The sequence below is a fragment of the Amphiura filiformis genome, chromosome 18, assembly GCF_039555335.1.
Source record: "Amphiura filiformis chromosome 18, Afil_fr2py, whole genome shotgun sequence".
Taxonomy (NCBI): domain Eukaryota; kingdom Metazoa; phylum Echinodermata; class Ophiuroidea; order Amphilepidida; family Amphiuridae; genus Amphiura; species Amphiura filiformis.
Window position 1 is genome coordinate 63,097,113 of NC_092645.1, and position 14,289 is coordinate 63,111,401.

General features: G+C 38.2%; 1 protein-coding gene across 1 annotated transcript in view; it reads left to right on the top strand.

Moving 5' to 3' along the window:
* The window catches only part of LOC140139294 (uncharacterized), a 112,022-nt gene that overhangs the window by 55,022 nt on the left and 42,711 nt on the right, over window positions 1–14,289 (top strand). Inside the window, exons 25-32 of the mRNA XM_072161073.1 lie at window positions 365–437; window positions 2,405–2,574; window positions 3,816–3,948; window positions 5,177–5,343; window positions 6,604–6,811; window positions 8,272–8,502; window positions 11,840–12,066; window positions 13,827–14,013. Of these exons, the coding sequence (XP_072017174.1) occupies window positions 365–437; window positions 2,405–2,574; window positions 3,816–3,948; window positions 5,177–5,343; window positions 6,604–6,811; window positions 8,272–8,502; window positions 11,840–12,066; window positions 13,827–14,013 (1,396 nt within the window). The remainder of the gene's footprint in view (window positions 1–364; window positions 438–2,404; window positions 2,575–3,815; window positions 3,949–5,176; window positions 5,344–6,603; window positions 6,812–8,271; window positions 8,503–11,839; window positions 12,067–13,826; window positions 14,014–14,289) is intronic.

The window sequence follows — 14,289 nt, forward strand, 5'->3', positions numbered from 1 at the left end:
CAGACAAGGCATGTGCTGGTATTACCAGTACTGCATATTACCTTTGTATCACACTGTATTATTTACTTCACTCAGTAGACTATACTGATTGAGTATCACATGTTTACCCATTCATTAACCCCATAAGAATTTCATTATCAATTGGACCAATCGGCAACATTGTTAGAATAATTATAATAAAAGCTCAATTCTGATTGGTGATTAAATTTAAAATACCATGTAATTGACTAATCAGAGGCAATGTTAGATCAGCGGGTAGTGCTCAGGGGGTTAAAGAGGAATTTTGTAGTGACTAATCAGCAAAAACCATCCAGCTTTCACATTTCTGAGCTTTTTTTACGGTGCATTTTTATCTGTTTTGCAGGGAGTATATCTATCCCAAACAGTCCCTCAGTCATTGGCAGGAAGGAAGAACTTTTCAAGAGATATCCATATTGGTAAGATAATCTGCACAGTCTTCTTGAATAGACCTTTTCAAATTGGAAGATTTCTGAAGACATATTTACGATGACCCAGTTTATAATAATCAATATTCCGGTTCATGATGCAGCTGTTGGCTACAGCACTTATGCTTGGCGCTTTATTTCGTGGGGGGGGCAAATATTTTTATGGCCCCCTAATGTGTGTCACTGGTGGGTGAGTGTTCACGTGAATTTATTCAAGTGTCAAGATGCGTGTGTAATTTATATAAGCTTTGTTGTGCACATGGCCTAATAATTGTTTTCCAAACATTTCCCATGTTGATTTGAAAAGGTCTTCACCAAGCACAAGCAGTACACACACTTATCTAATGTTGACCCCGTTTTCCCACCATGCCCATCCATATCAAAACCTTTCTATGTGAAAAGTAAAATGTTTTTACCCAAAATAATATTCACTTCGCAATGAAAGCGATAGTGACCTTGATCAACGCGAGTTCTGTGGAGTCATGCTAAAAATAGATCGTATAGTCTACGCAAAGTCTACGCTTGGTCGCATTTCACTGTAATGCGAATTATGCTGTGCCATATAGACTGTGACTAAGACTAGCAGACCCAGCGAGTTATCAAAGGGACTAGAATTGACTTCTGATTAGGGGTACCCATAGTGTTTTTGTATGCGGCGAGACTAAATTCAGGTCTATCATAACCATTTTTAGATGACCGAGGACATTTTTAATAGCGTGGCGCTATTTCGTAGAGTGACTGTTGGAACAGGGCAGGTTTGACAGGAAAACCCAGAAAAACTTGATTCCACGCAGGGAAAGGAACACAATTTAGTGAAAACATGGAATAAATAAAAATTCAGGTGGGTTTATGGAAGCACCTACAGTTTCAAAAAATAATTTTAGGGTTAAGGAATATCTCAAGGTAATATAAACGTGGGAACAGAATTCTGAGTTCACTAGTTCGAAATTGATGGCGATTTAACGAAAAATTTGGCCATTTTAGCTAGTTTTCTGTTGCGTTTTGAATGGCCAAGTCTGTCGTGGATTCACTGATTCTGAAATGTTACTAAAGGTTTTGATATGATTTACTGATGGCGTAAGGTGTACCGAAGGTTGTGATAGACTGGCTAGGCCACTGCACTGTGTCTCATCAAAAAACTGTATTGTGTTTGGCATTTTTTATTTTAACAGAAAAAAATCTGATGCTTTCTGGTGGTTCCTTTTTTTATTATAACACAGAAAATCTGACGCTTTCTGCTTGTTCCCTTCATTTTAACACAGAAACCTTACCCTTTTTGCTGAAAATCTTACCCTTTTTGTTCCCTTTTTCATTTTAACACAGAAAACCTTACCCTTTTTGCTGGTTCCCTTCATTTTAACACAGAAAAGCTTACCCTTTTTGCTGGTTCCCTTTTTCATTTTAACACAGAAAACCTTAGACTGCTGCCCTCAGTCGTCAACCGTCCTGGATTGACGACTGAGAAAACTATGGAAAAAAAGTGACGGATTTTGCAACAGGATTCCTGTGGCATAGAGCATCTTGCGTGATTGTGTCCAAATTGACCTTTTGACCGAGTTTGTTGTTTTTAGAAGTGCAGAGCGCGATCTTGTCACAGCCCAGCGGTACAGCGACGCTGATGCGCTGGCGCCGCTAGTCAGTCGCGCTACGGCGCACAACTGAAGTCGCATTGGATAGTTTTCAGAAGTCCGTCATGATATTGGCTGTAAGATTATCAGACGTCACTACGAAGCATACACAGTACATGCGAAGTGTAGACGGCTGATTGGAATTAGTCTAAGAAAACCTTACCTTTTTGCTGGTTCCCTTTTTCATTTTAACACAGAAAATCTTACCCTTTTTGCTGGTTCCCTTTTTCATTTTAACACAGAAAATCTTACCCTTTTTGCTGGTTCCCTTTTTCATTTTAACACAGATATCTTACCCTTTTGCTGGTTCCCTTTTTCATTTTAACACAGAAAATCTGACGCTTACTGATGGTTCCCTCCTGGACACCGCCAACACAGCTTTCCTGGCGCTGATTGATGTTAATGAGACTTTCACCGTTGCTATGGATTTTGATAATGATGTGAGGGTGAAAGAAGATATTACCTTTGCTGGACTTGTGGATGGCGTAAATATTGTTGAGGTAAGTTTTTATAGGCTATTTAAGGAAGGGGTATGAGCGTTTGGACAGTATTTATTGTGGGACATTAGAGCACATCAGACATATCGAATTGCATTCTGAATCGAAGAATGTCATTCTGATATCAAATAATTTTGAAATTACTTGCAATTTAATACACATTTTATGGCAAATCATTCAAAATTAATATTTTTGATATTTAACAGTACTTGATGTAAACTTTATAAATCTGATGATTTATACTTAAAGTGTATGTAGGTGGGATGAAAAGCCGACGATCAATTGAAAATTTTGACCTTTCGTATTGAAGATATTGATTTTTTTTCCCAAAACACCAAAAATATTTAGGTCTTTTTTGGGAAAAAATCCATATCTGCAATATGAAAGGTCAAAATTTTCAATTGACCATCGCTTTTTCCTCCCTGCTACATACACTTTAAAATATATCATTAGATTTATATAATTACTTCGAGGACTGTTATATATCAAAATTTGAAAAATATCAAATTTTAATAATTTGTCATAAAATTTGTATTATATTGTGATTTTCAAAAATGAAAATTATTTGATATCAGAAAGACATGCTTCAGATTCAGAATGCAATTCGACACGCCTGAGGTGCTCTCATGTCCCACAAAAATACTGTCAAACGCAATAAACGCCATTTTAGATCCCTTAATTAAGGTAATACACTATTTTAAAGTGTTGCGATTTGGTAGTTCACAACATCTTGCGAATGGTAGTGAGCTTTGGCAAAAATTGCATTGCTCATTTCCTTGTGAGCGTGTAGAAGCATTCAAATATCACAGAAATATTTTGTAGGTTCTGTGGTTCTTGAGTTATGTTGTAAAGAGGGCTTAAACAACAACACTTTTGTAAAATGTACATAACTTATTAACAACAATAAATTAAGCAAGTTTTCAAAGTATATGATTTGTAAAATGAACTTTTGCAAAACATCAAAAGTATTATTTTTCAATAATATATGGATTTAGACAATAAAAAATCGATTTTTTGGCTGCTTCGACCAACAATCCCGCGTCTACCCTTAAATGCACTAAATATTTAATGCCCACATGACCTATGGGCGCCACCATACCAAGACCACAAAGTGATCAGTAGGAATTTGGGCGAATATCGGGAGGCTGGGTACTGGGTAAAGGTGTTCCGTTGCAGAGTGGACCCATCTGTTTGATATTTGCTGGCTATTCTTTATACTCATCCCTTTGTATATTCCTCCACAGCTTAACAATACTGGTGTTAAGATTACTGGTCCACCACAGATGGTAGATGGAATCAAGCGATTCGATAGTATCGAGATGAACGGCAATATTACTATGGTTGCAAATGCATTGGCTAATGAGGTAGATGTATCGGGTAGGTAGACATATCACACATGGTAAATGGTCATTTTTCAGTGAAACAATAATGCACACATTTTTATGTCATTGATTGTGATGCACCGAGAAAGTGATGGGCAATCGCCAAATTTTGCAATTGATCGATCTCATCGCTTTTACATTTATTCTTAATATCATGGTTATAGTGATTGCAGATGACAATTAAAATATTCTAAATATTGTAAAGCCACAATTCATGATAATAATGATTGCTTTGAATTTATTCATCACCGAGAAATGTGAATTGATTAGCAAAATAATAGATCCAGTTGGTTGGAAATGATTGGTTGATTCATTAATGATTAAAGGAGTATTTCGTGATCCTAGCATCCTCTATTTATGTCATTTTTTATTAAATATCCACGAAAAAAACCTATTCCCAAAATTTCAGTTGATTCCGATTTTGTGTTCGCGAGTTACACTGCTCCATAGACAATGCATTGTAATTTCACGATATCTTTGCTAAACGAATTAATCTGCAAGAAATATTTTGTACATAAACATTATGTAGCCAGAGGTTTCCAGTGATATAACAATCTCAACGTTTTTGAGAAAAGTGGGGGGATGAGGCTGTGGATCACGAAATGCCCCTTTAAGCGATATCGCTCAGCTAGGAGTTGAATTTTTCAACAAAGCAATGTTGTTTTTGCCTCGGCGATTTGTATTGATTGATCGGCTTGACCTCTGAAGCATGAGAATTGCTTTTCTGCAAAAGCAATCGAGTATAAATTCAGAAGCTTACATCTTGCATCAGTATTGTCGGCGATTATCGCGAAATTACACAATAAGGGAGTGATCGTTATTTACGACAGGGGGGGGCCCGGGGTAATGGGCGTTTTGAGGGGGGAATCCGAATTTTTTTGGGTCTTGAGGGGGGAACGAGAAATTTTCGTTGAACCAAGAGGGGGGAATGTCAAGTTTTAAATAGAGAAATTCGGGAAAACAAGGGGGAATCCGAAAATTTTGAGCGGACGCGAGGGGAACGCAAAATTTGTTGTCGATATTTTTTCCAAAACGCCCATTACCCCCCTGCCGTAAATAACGATCGGTCCCTAAGGGTAGAATTTCATCAGATTCTTATTTCGCCACTAATTTTTTTTCATTGAAAATTTATTTCTTATAAAAATCCCTCTTATGGAAAAATGCAGTCCCCAGTAGAAAAAAACCCAATATCCACCATAATCTTTTCCACCTTTTTACTTCAGAACTTCACCGTACTTCTGTTAAAATCAGCGGCAATCAGACGATCGATGTAGCTACAGTATTTGAAAAAGCAGTTGAAATCAATGGCAACCTGGAGAGTTACGATCTGGTTGGTCCGTACAATCTGCGCACTAAGCTGGCAGATGTGGTCTTTTTCAATACAACTGAGGTAAGTATTGACTATAAGATGGCACATGACCTTTGGAAAGTACACGGGTCAACAGGGTATACAAAATTGTTGGGAAATGTGTGATAGCTATAGTGAATTTTTTAAAAAAATCCTTTTATGATACTATAGTTACTCAAGTTGAAAAAGAACAAGGTCATGTGCCATCTTTTACTGAATAGACTAGCATTTTGTTTGAACCTGGTCCCATCATGGACCCTGAGTGTGTCTCTGCATGGAGTGACCATTTAAACGAAGAGGGATATCAACAAGTGGGGGAGGAGAGGTTGTTCCTAAAAGGAAATTTCGTGATCCACAGCCTCAATCCCCCTTTTATACCACTGAAACCTCCGGCTACATGTTATAGGCCTATGTACAAAAAATTTCTTGCAGATTAATTTGTTTCGCAAACATATTGCCAGTTTTGAATTACGTTCTGCCGGTTAATGCCGGACTGTGGGGAATCCCGGACACATCGATTGCAGCTAAGCGGAGAAGGGTGGCACTATTATACTACCTTAGGGTATTAGCTACCTCAAGGTGTACCTCACATGTACTGCTACCAGCGCTTTGAGTCTCGTCTTTCTTTGTGAAAATCACGAAAAAACAGAAATTGTCATTTTTGACTTTTTATCTGAAAAATGATTTATTAGCTGGGTAACAGTTAATGCGAACAATGGACACTGATGAAGTATGGATGAAAATTATGTTTGATACTTGATTGTTAGCTGGATTTATGAATTTTGGTATCTTAAAAATGGATTGATAGAACAAACACTGAAAAATTAAATCGGGACCGTGAGGGGTAATCCTGGACACGCATGCGTCTCTATACAGATGGGGTAATGCGGGACACTTGTTATTTCGAAAATATAGACAACAACAACAGCCCCCATAGTTGTATGCTTGAGGTAACAGAAGTGCCTATACATTCTAGGAGATTATCATCCTACTCCACTTTCCCTCTTAGCAACAATCATGTGTCCGGGATTACCCAGCGTCCGGCATTACCCCATCATTTTTACCATTTTGTTTTTAATTATAACTTATTAACTATAGATGTTGAGTTATTAAAAACTGGTTACTAGTTAGAACATTAGTCCTACTTTGCATTGATATGATTTTCACTGATGAACTTTAAATAATCTTGTACATGTGTAGCCTTAACGAAAGGTGCCCGGGATTACCCCACTTTCCCCTACACCAGTTGGTATTTCTCGGTTATTACAACACAATATTATCTTGGGACTTTTCTTCCTTCAGCAAATCTCCGGAAACAAGATCTTCACGGCTTCAGTGCAAACAACCCATCTGGACATCGATGCTGACTTGGATGTCAACGTCATACAGGGGACCAAGAATCTGAGATATGTAATGGATAATGCTGTCACCAAAACATTGGAACAGACTATAGAAGGCAATATCACATTTGCTGATGACATGGTATTACAGGAAAATCTGGACATTAATGGTATGTTACCCTTCCCAGAATCCCATGCAACATGAGGTATCACCTTACCTACAGCAGTCATCGCCGTACACCAGAGTTTCTAGAAAATTGCTGTTAAAATAAGAAAAGAATTAATGCTAATTTATTACACATTCTAGGGAAGCGTGGTTACCTTTATGAAATCGCCGAGTGGGAGGGTTTTCAAGCATCATAATATATAAAAAATATTTGAATATTAACTGTACATCATATATGACGATTTGTGATACCCAATGTTGCTTAAGTTTATGTGGTTTAGAAAGCAGAGAATTTTATTTCAATTTTATATACGCCAAAATATTTTCTGAATTTTCCGAAGTGTCATACTGGGTGAAGCTGAAGGCTGAACCCAGTATGACACTGAGCGCACGATAATTTCCCGTACCATACCAACGCTGAACCTAATAACGAATTTATCATACCACTAAGTCATTCTAAATATTGAAATAATTACGTTTTTGCTAAATAGGAAAAATATTACAAAAAATAGATGACTGTTCCGCGTATTACAGGTTGCGTGCATTTTACGCCCGGTTTACGCGATTACGCCTTTATACTGCGTGCCTCGTCAGCATTACACGTGTATCGGCCTTGCGCGAATACGCTCTCATTGACTAGATATAAAGCGTAAAATACGCACTCACTGACTAGATACGAAAATATATCAGGTTAGCGGTGTTCTTTGAGGTTTACCTTAGTGGTATGATAAATTCTTTTGTGCATTCACCTGTCTAGGTAGGACCTTCTGTACAGAAAATAGGGAAATGATTTGTGACTCCTCGCCACAACTGAGCCCGGATGTCGCCAATCATCATTTTTGAGATATTCAACCAAAATATTCTGCTTGAAATTAGCTTTAAAATGATGTATATCATGTCTATAGTACTTGACATTTAAGTAGTGAAAAATCAATAAAACAGTCAATAAATCCTTTCTTTCCTATTGTTTATTGTTAAGTTCGATGGAGCATATCTCAATAGTGGCACTGGCGACATCCGGGCTCAGTTGTGGCGAGGAGTCACATTTAGCATAACAAAGGACCAGTCTCCGCGATCCAGCGTGAAAATCATGGAGCGTGAAATTGTCTTATTTACATAACAAGGCCTAACAGTTTTAGAGCTAACGCCCTTAATATCAATTCAGTTGAGAGCTGATATCTCATGGTGAATTCTAGTATATTCATGAGGGCTGATTTGATTGTGTGTGTCTAGTAATCGCACCAGCTTTGCAAGCTTACACTATAGACCTTTGCGGGTCTTCATGTCTACATGAAATACTGTAAAATATGAGGTACGTCTATAGTGGTTTCACCCGTTGTATTTCATGGAACAATCAGCCCTCATTGGCCGATGCTTAGACTTTGACCGTTTGAAAATGATCCGTTATCTCTTTTGTCCATTGTTATATACGTTTCACAATGTTTGCTTTTCTTCACTTGGCAGGCCAGTTGAATGATATTGAGTTCCCAGAGAATGCAGTACTTGTCTACTCGGACCAAACCATAACCACAGCACAGACATTTGACCCTGGGTTTGAGGTTGTTGGTGTACTGAATGTGGATGGCCTTATAGATTCGACAGATGTGGATGAATTGGAAAATATTACGTTAACTTTAACGAGTGAACAAACGATTTATGGAAATTGGCAATTTCTTCAAAATCTCGCTATTACTGGTACGTAAATATTAACCTTCTCAATATGGGTGTCCGAGTTACAAATTTTCTTTCAAAATATACGAAAATTCAGAATTATTGTACATTTTAACGACCATATTTGGCATAAAAATTAAAATGGGTACAAACAGCAAAGTATTGTTTCAGTGGTTCTTGAGATAGCTCTTTTAAGGATAAATGCATGGCCAGGGTCACTTTTGGCGGGGAATTTTTACTTTTTTTCTCCATCACTTTTGAAGTAAAAAAGATGATTATACATATTAACCCCATGAGAACACATTCCAATATCTGTGATGAGAACTATACCTGCCGAATGACCAAAAAGAAGTTTTCATTATCAATTGGTCCAATCAGCAACATTGTTAGAATAATTTCACCATGCAAAAAAAAAATTGGGGTGAATTATTTGCAAAGCTCCATTCTGATTGGTAATTAAAGTGAAAATATCATGTCATTGACCAATCAGAGGCAATGTTAGATCGGCAGGTAGTGCTCAAGGGGTTAAATATTTTGATTGTCAATATGGTCCATAAATCGGTGACACTATCATGTAAATAACATGCAAATGGTTATCAAGGAGAAACATCTATTCCAATGGGCTATTCCAGTTGAAAAACATACGCCCCTCTAGACGAAGACATGACCCTTAAGCTTCCACACAGATGGTGTAGGTTTCAAATGGAGTCGCCCATTTTAGGTAACCTTAACTCCATTTCATATTCACACTCCATCGTTACAAATCTTGGCAAAATAACTGCAGCCATTTTCACGATAAACGCATCTGCAGAATCACAGCTGTGTATCAAAATGCTACGTCTGAAGGAAAGATGACGTGGGGGTCGAGACACTGTGTAGTAGTAGGGGTGCGGAAGTTTTTACTACTTCCCCGCGTGCGCGTAATTGCACGGGCACGTGGAAGTAGTCAAACTACCATACTCGGACGCTGGCCGTGGTGGCGCTATGGGGGGCAAAGGGGGCATTTGCCGCCCAAATGTTTTTCTTGCCCCCCAGTTTGCCCCCCCCCCACTTTTGAGGGGAACCCCAAAATCACTTAAATTTCCACTTTTTGCAGGAATTTTGGGCAAAATTTGCCAATTTGCCCCCCTGATATTCACTTTGCCAATGCCCCGAAAACAAATTCCTGGTGCTGCCACTGGACGCTGGCGTTATTAACCAATGTAAGATATCTTGATTACCTAATAAATATTTATGAGGTATAGTAATATTCGATAGGGTCTATAGCCCATTGTCAATATGGTCCATGATTGGGTGACACTATTATGATCTGAAGAGTTCAGATCTGCTAAAAGTTGATCGGTCATAACACCGTAGTGATGTAGTGTTTTTTCCAAATTTCCAGTTTCACATATTAGTGAAAAGGTTTAGAGCTAGCTAAATCCTATAATACTTATTCCTTTTTAACTAGATTAAACATAGGTTAATAGTTTGAACCTTGAACTTAAAATCCAGCCACTGTGAGATAACGGTGGAGGAGTATCAACTCCGTTAATAGTAACATATCCTTCAAAAACGTTTTTCTCGGAAGTGTATTTTGTCCTTCACATACGCCACTATGTCGCGACCAAGGAATTGTGTGATGCAATATCCATTTTTTTTTTCAATTTGAGATATAGGCTACTAGAACATAATAAATATAAAGAACATAAACTGGCTTAAAACTTATTTTCACAAGGTCATATCTTAAAATCTTGTCCATAAAAATGAACCAAAATTGCGCACAGGATTACTTCAATACTCTTCTCTAAACATTGGTCAGGAACCAAACAGTTGACCAACTGGCACAACAGCAAAATGCACTGACATGGAACAGCTTCCTGGACCACATTCACAGCTTAATAATTCTCGCTATTCACAATAAGGGCGCCGCCAGCGGTTTGCGATGTAATCGTGATGTATCATGGGAAAAGGTCGACATCCAAGTCCATAATCGAATATTACCATGCTATTACATGGGAACACGTGCCCAGGGGGGCCACTTATATAAAAAGTTGTAAGCATGCGTGTGAACAAAAAACGCGGAATATGGGTGGTTTTTTCTACTGCAACACGGGCCCATGTTAAGGGTCTCAAAATCATTGATTATAGCAAATAAGGGCGTCATTTTTGACACCATGTGTCCGTGCTAAGGGTAGTTAAATCTAATCACATTCCTACCCCTACAATCGTCATAATGAAATATACTACCCTAATAATGCAGGCGATAATTATGTTGAATAATGATAACTGAGTAGGCCTAAGCCTATCAAATACAATGAGGAAGTATCCAATTAGAGTATAATAATAAAGGAAACAAGAAACCTTGACAGTTGATGTCTTTTACTTTTTTCTTCAAAATTGATCATGCATTCTTGCTAAGGGTTGGATTTAATCCACTCGTAACTTTGTTAAGGGTATGGTTAACAAACCATGATCCTTGTTAAGGGTCATTTTGAAGACACAATGGTTGTCCTTGTTAAGGATGCTTTTCTGAAGTGCATTCACACGCATGCTTACAACTTTTATATATAAGTGGCCCCCCTGGGAACATGTGACAATATTTGTTAGTTTGTCAAAATAAAGGTGTTACACGCGAATCGATATGCAATAATACTAAATAATGTGATTTGAAATGTGCACAAATCATTTTTTCTCCATCGATTTGCGTGTAATACCGTTATATTGACAAACTAAAAAATATTGTCACATGTTCCTATGTAATAGCATGGTAATATTTGTATTGCGCGGACTTGGATGTCGACCTTTTCCCATGATACATCACGATTACATCGCAAACCGCTGGCGGCGCCCTTATTGTGAATAGCGAGAATTGGCACCCAACACAAAAAATCTGAGTAAGTGGAATAGTGTGGAAAAGACAAAGCTTTAAGAAAGTGTGTGAAAAGCGGAAGCAGCCCCGTTCCACACTATTCCACCTACTCTTTGGAAATCATCACCTGTTTAAGGATCTTGGATGGATTATCACAGATTTCTGTTGCTGGGTGCCAATTATTTGCCTGTGAATGTTGTCCAGGAACAGTGGCGGTGCCACGGGCGGTGGGGGTGGGGAAATGCCCCCAGTCAGAACTCTTGCCCCCCTGTTGCCCCCCAGAAAAACCAAATTTTACGAAAATATCCACTTTTTGCGGTAATTTTGTGCAAAATTGGTTGATTTTGCCCCTGAAATTCACTTTCCCCCCCCCCCCCCAAGGCCCCTCCCCCAAAAAAATTCCTGGTGCCGCCACTGTCCAGGAAGCTGTTCCGTGTTAGTGCATTTTACAATGTTTCTTGTGACATAGGTTTATTAAAAAAAACGTTTTTTTTGTTGTATTTGCAACAGGCAATATTTCAGTGGCTGGGCAAGTCAACGACTTGGTAGTAAGGGACAACCTAGTGACCATCTCAGGAAGTCAGTCCTTGAGTGGCACCAAGACATTCCTGGGTAATCTTACTATACAAGCGGATTTGGATTGCGGAACTAGCGGAGAACTGAATGGGGAAGATATGGTGTTTTTTCAGTCGGACATGGTGCTTCGTGATGGAGTTTTTGAAATAACTACTAAGAAGGTAAACAGTCTATAATATCAAATTGATTAATTCGAATTAAACAATTCATCGAGTGGCCATGGGCAGCGCCATTAGACATGTTACAAGACTACCAAGTGACAGGTGATGGACCGTACACACACAAAAGAACAGGCACTTTTTTGATAATTTTCATCAAGGTTACTTAAAACCAGGAAAGTTGAAAAAGGAGGGAGAACGGAATTATATCCTTGAGATAATCCCGTAGGTAATCCTGTCGCACCTATTCATAGTCCTTTATTCTCAAGTAGTTACACATCTACTTGAAAGTAGCCTTTGATGTGATGTGGGTTGCCGACTACGGTTGATTAATTTTCACTCCAGAATTGAAACCATATCCAATGTTTCTATAGAGAATCCCTTGAAAGTATGACACGTGTGTGTTAAGTACCTGATGTTGCTCTGAAGGGATGCCACACGTGGATACTATAAGAAAGAAATGTAGTTTTGTAAAGATTCCAAAAAAATCCGCCCATTTAGGAACATATATTAATTATTTAGGAGAGTGTTTTAGGATTTTGTTAGAAAAGGGATGATTTTTGATCATCTATATTTTATTGTTTTATGTATTTTCCTGTCATTTCCTGCAAACCTAATAAAGATATTTTGATAATTGAAAATAGGCTGTATCATAAATCGTAGAGGTTGAAAGCGTAACCAAGCGTGCAAAATTATTATTTGCCATGGAACATCGGTCATATTTTATTTGAAATAAACTGGATGTTAGGATCTGCATGCATGGTATGCATAGTATTGATGGTATACAGACACTGACCTTTCCCTAAAACTAGTAAGCAGCAACTTGTGTGTCACACCCGTCATGGGTTCGAACCCTTTTGTTGTATTTTATTGTTAAACCTAAATAGCGCGATTGCTTTTGAATGAGCGGCAACACACATATTTTGTTTGAGGATAGCTGGATCTATCTCCTTTCTTTACATCTTCTCTGCTTAAAACTTACCTAGCTAATTTATTATACATCAGGGGTCTCTGCCTTTTTAATGTTATGAAAAACTTAATTAAAAAAATATATGCCAACGGAAATGAAAATCCATCGACGGATAGTCTTGTTATGCTCTCACAAACTCGGAAAAAATCCAAAATTTTGGTCTGAAAAATGCCCAAGGTTATTGCTGTCCCATTCAAAAGTACAGGAAGACCACCTACAGCGTTGAGGTCAACTTTCTAGACTACCTGTCTACTACCCAGTGCTAACATCAATGAATTGTTTAATTTGAATTAATCAATTCGATATTATAGACTGGTAAAGTTAGGCCAATTGTCAGCAGCGTAGCCAGCCTCCCAAGAAACACAAAACGTTTAACAGCTGGGTTAGCGCGATCCCGCTTTTTTTCTTTCAAATGTGTGGTGATTACTCGTTATCATGCCTACTACATGGTCTTTTTCCCATATTTCCTTTCTACAAGGTGAATGGTGCAATATGGCAACCTTATGCAGTGTTAACTTTGAATTGATTTATTGGTATTGATAAATTCCGTGTGGTACACTGTTTTTCTATAATAGTAGAATTTTCTTATTTCTAGTCTAATAAACCGTACTCACTGTGGACGTTTCGATGTCTAGCAGACATCTTTTTCTACACTATTGCTGTTGTTGTGACGATCTTCTGTATACTACTGCTGATGGTTGCTTAGCAACGTGGTTGCCAGTTCATTTTCCAAGAAGATCATAACAGTCCTGATGGACATGTTCAGTACTGTTTTTCTATTCATTCCATGTAGAACTTCACTTCTCCATTAACTGTCGGATGTAAGACAGTCAGAGGTCTTGTGGATGGAGTCAACGTCACCGAGCTACCAACAAGGGTTGCTGACAGCAATGTGTACCAGGATAGCTGGATTGAAGCCCTCAATATGACGGTACAAGCCCAGTGCCCAATGGTGACATCACTGCAGAGTGCTTACTTAGGTAATTATTATAGGCCTACAGCTGTTTCCATTTGAAATATGCACTCTGCCTGTGGAAGAGGGAGTATGTTTTTCAAACGGAATTGGCTGTTATTTATTTGAAACCCATACTCTCTCTGTATATGCCTATACATATATCTTCCACAACTGGACTATCTATTCTATTTGAAACCCATACTCCCTCTGTAGGAACAAGTGTAATTCGCATTAAGGGTTAGCCTGTAATTATGGAAACTTATGGGCCTCATAACTGCTAATTTGTTTGTCTAAAGTATAT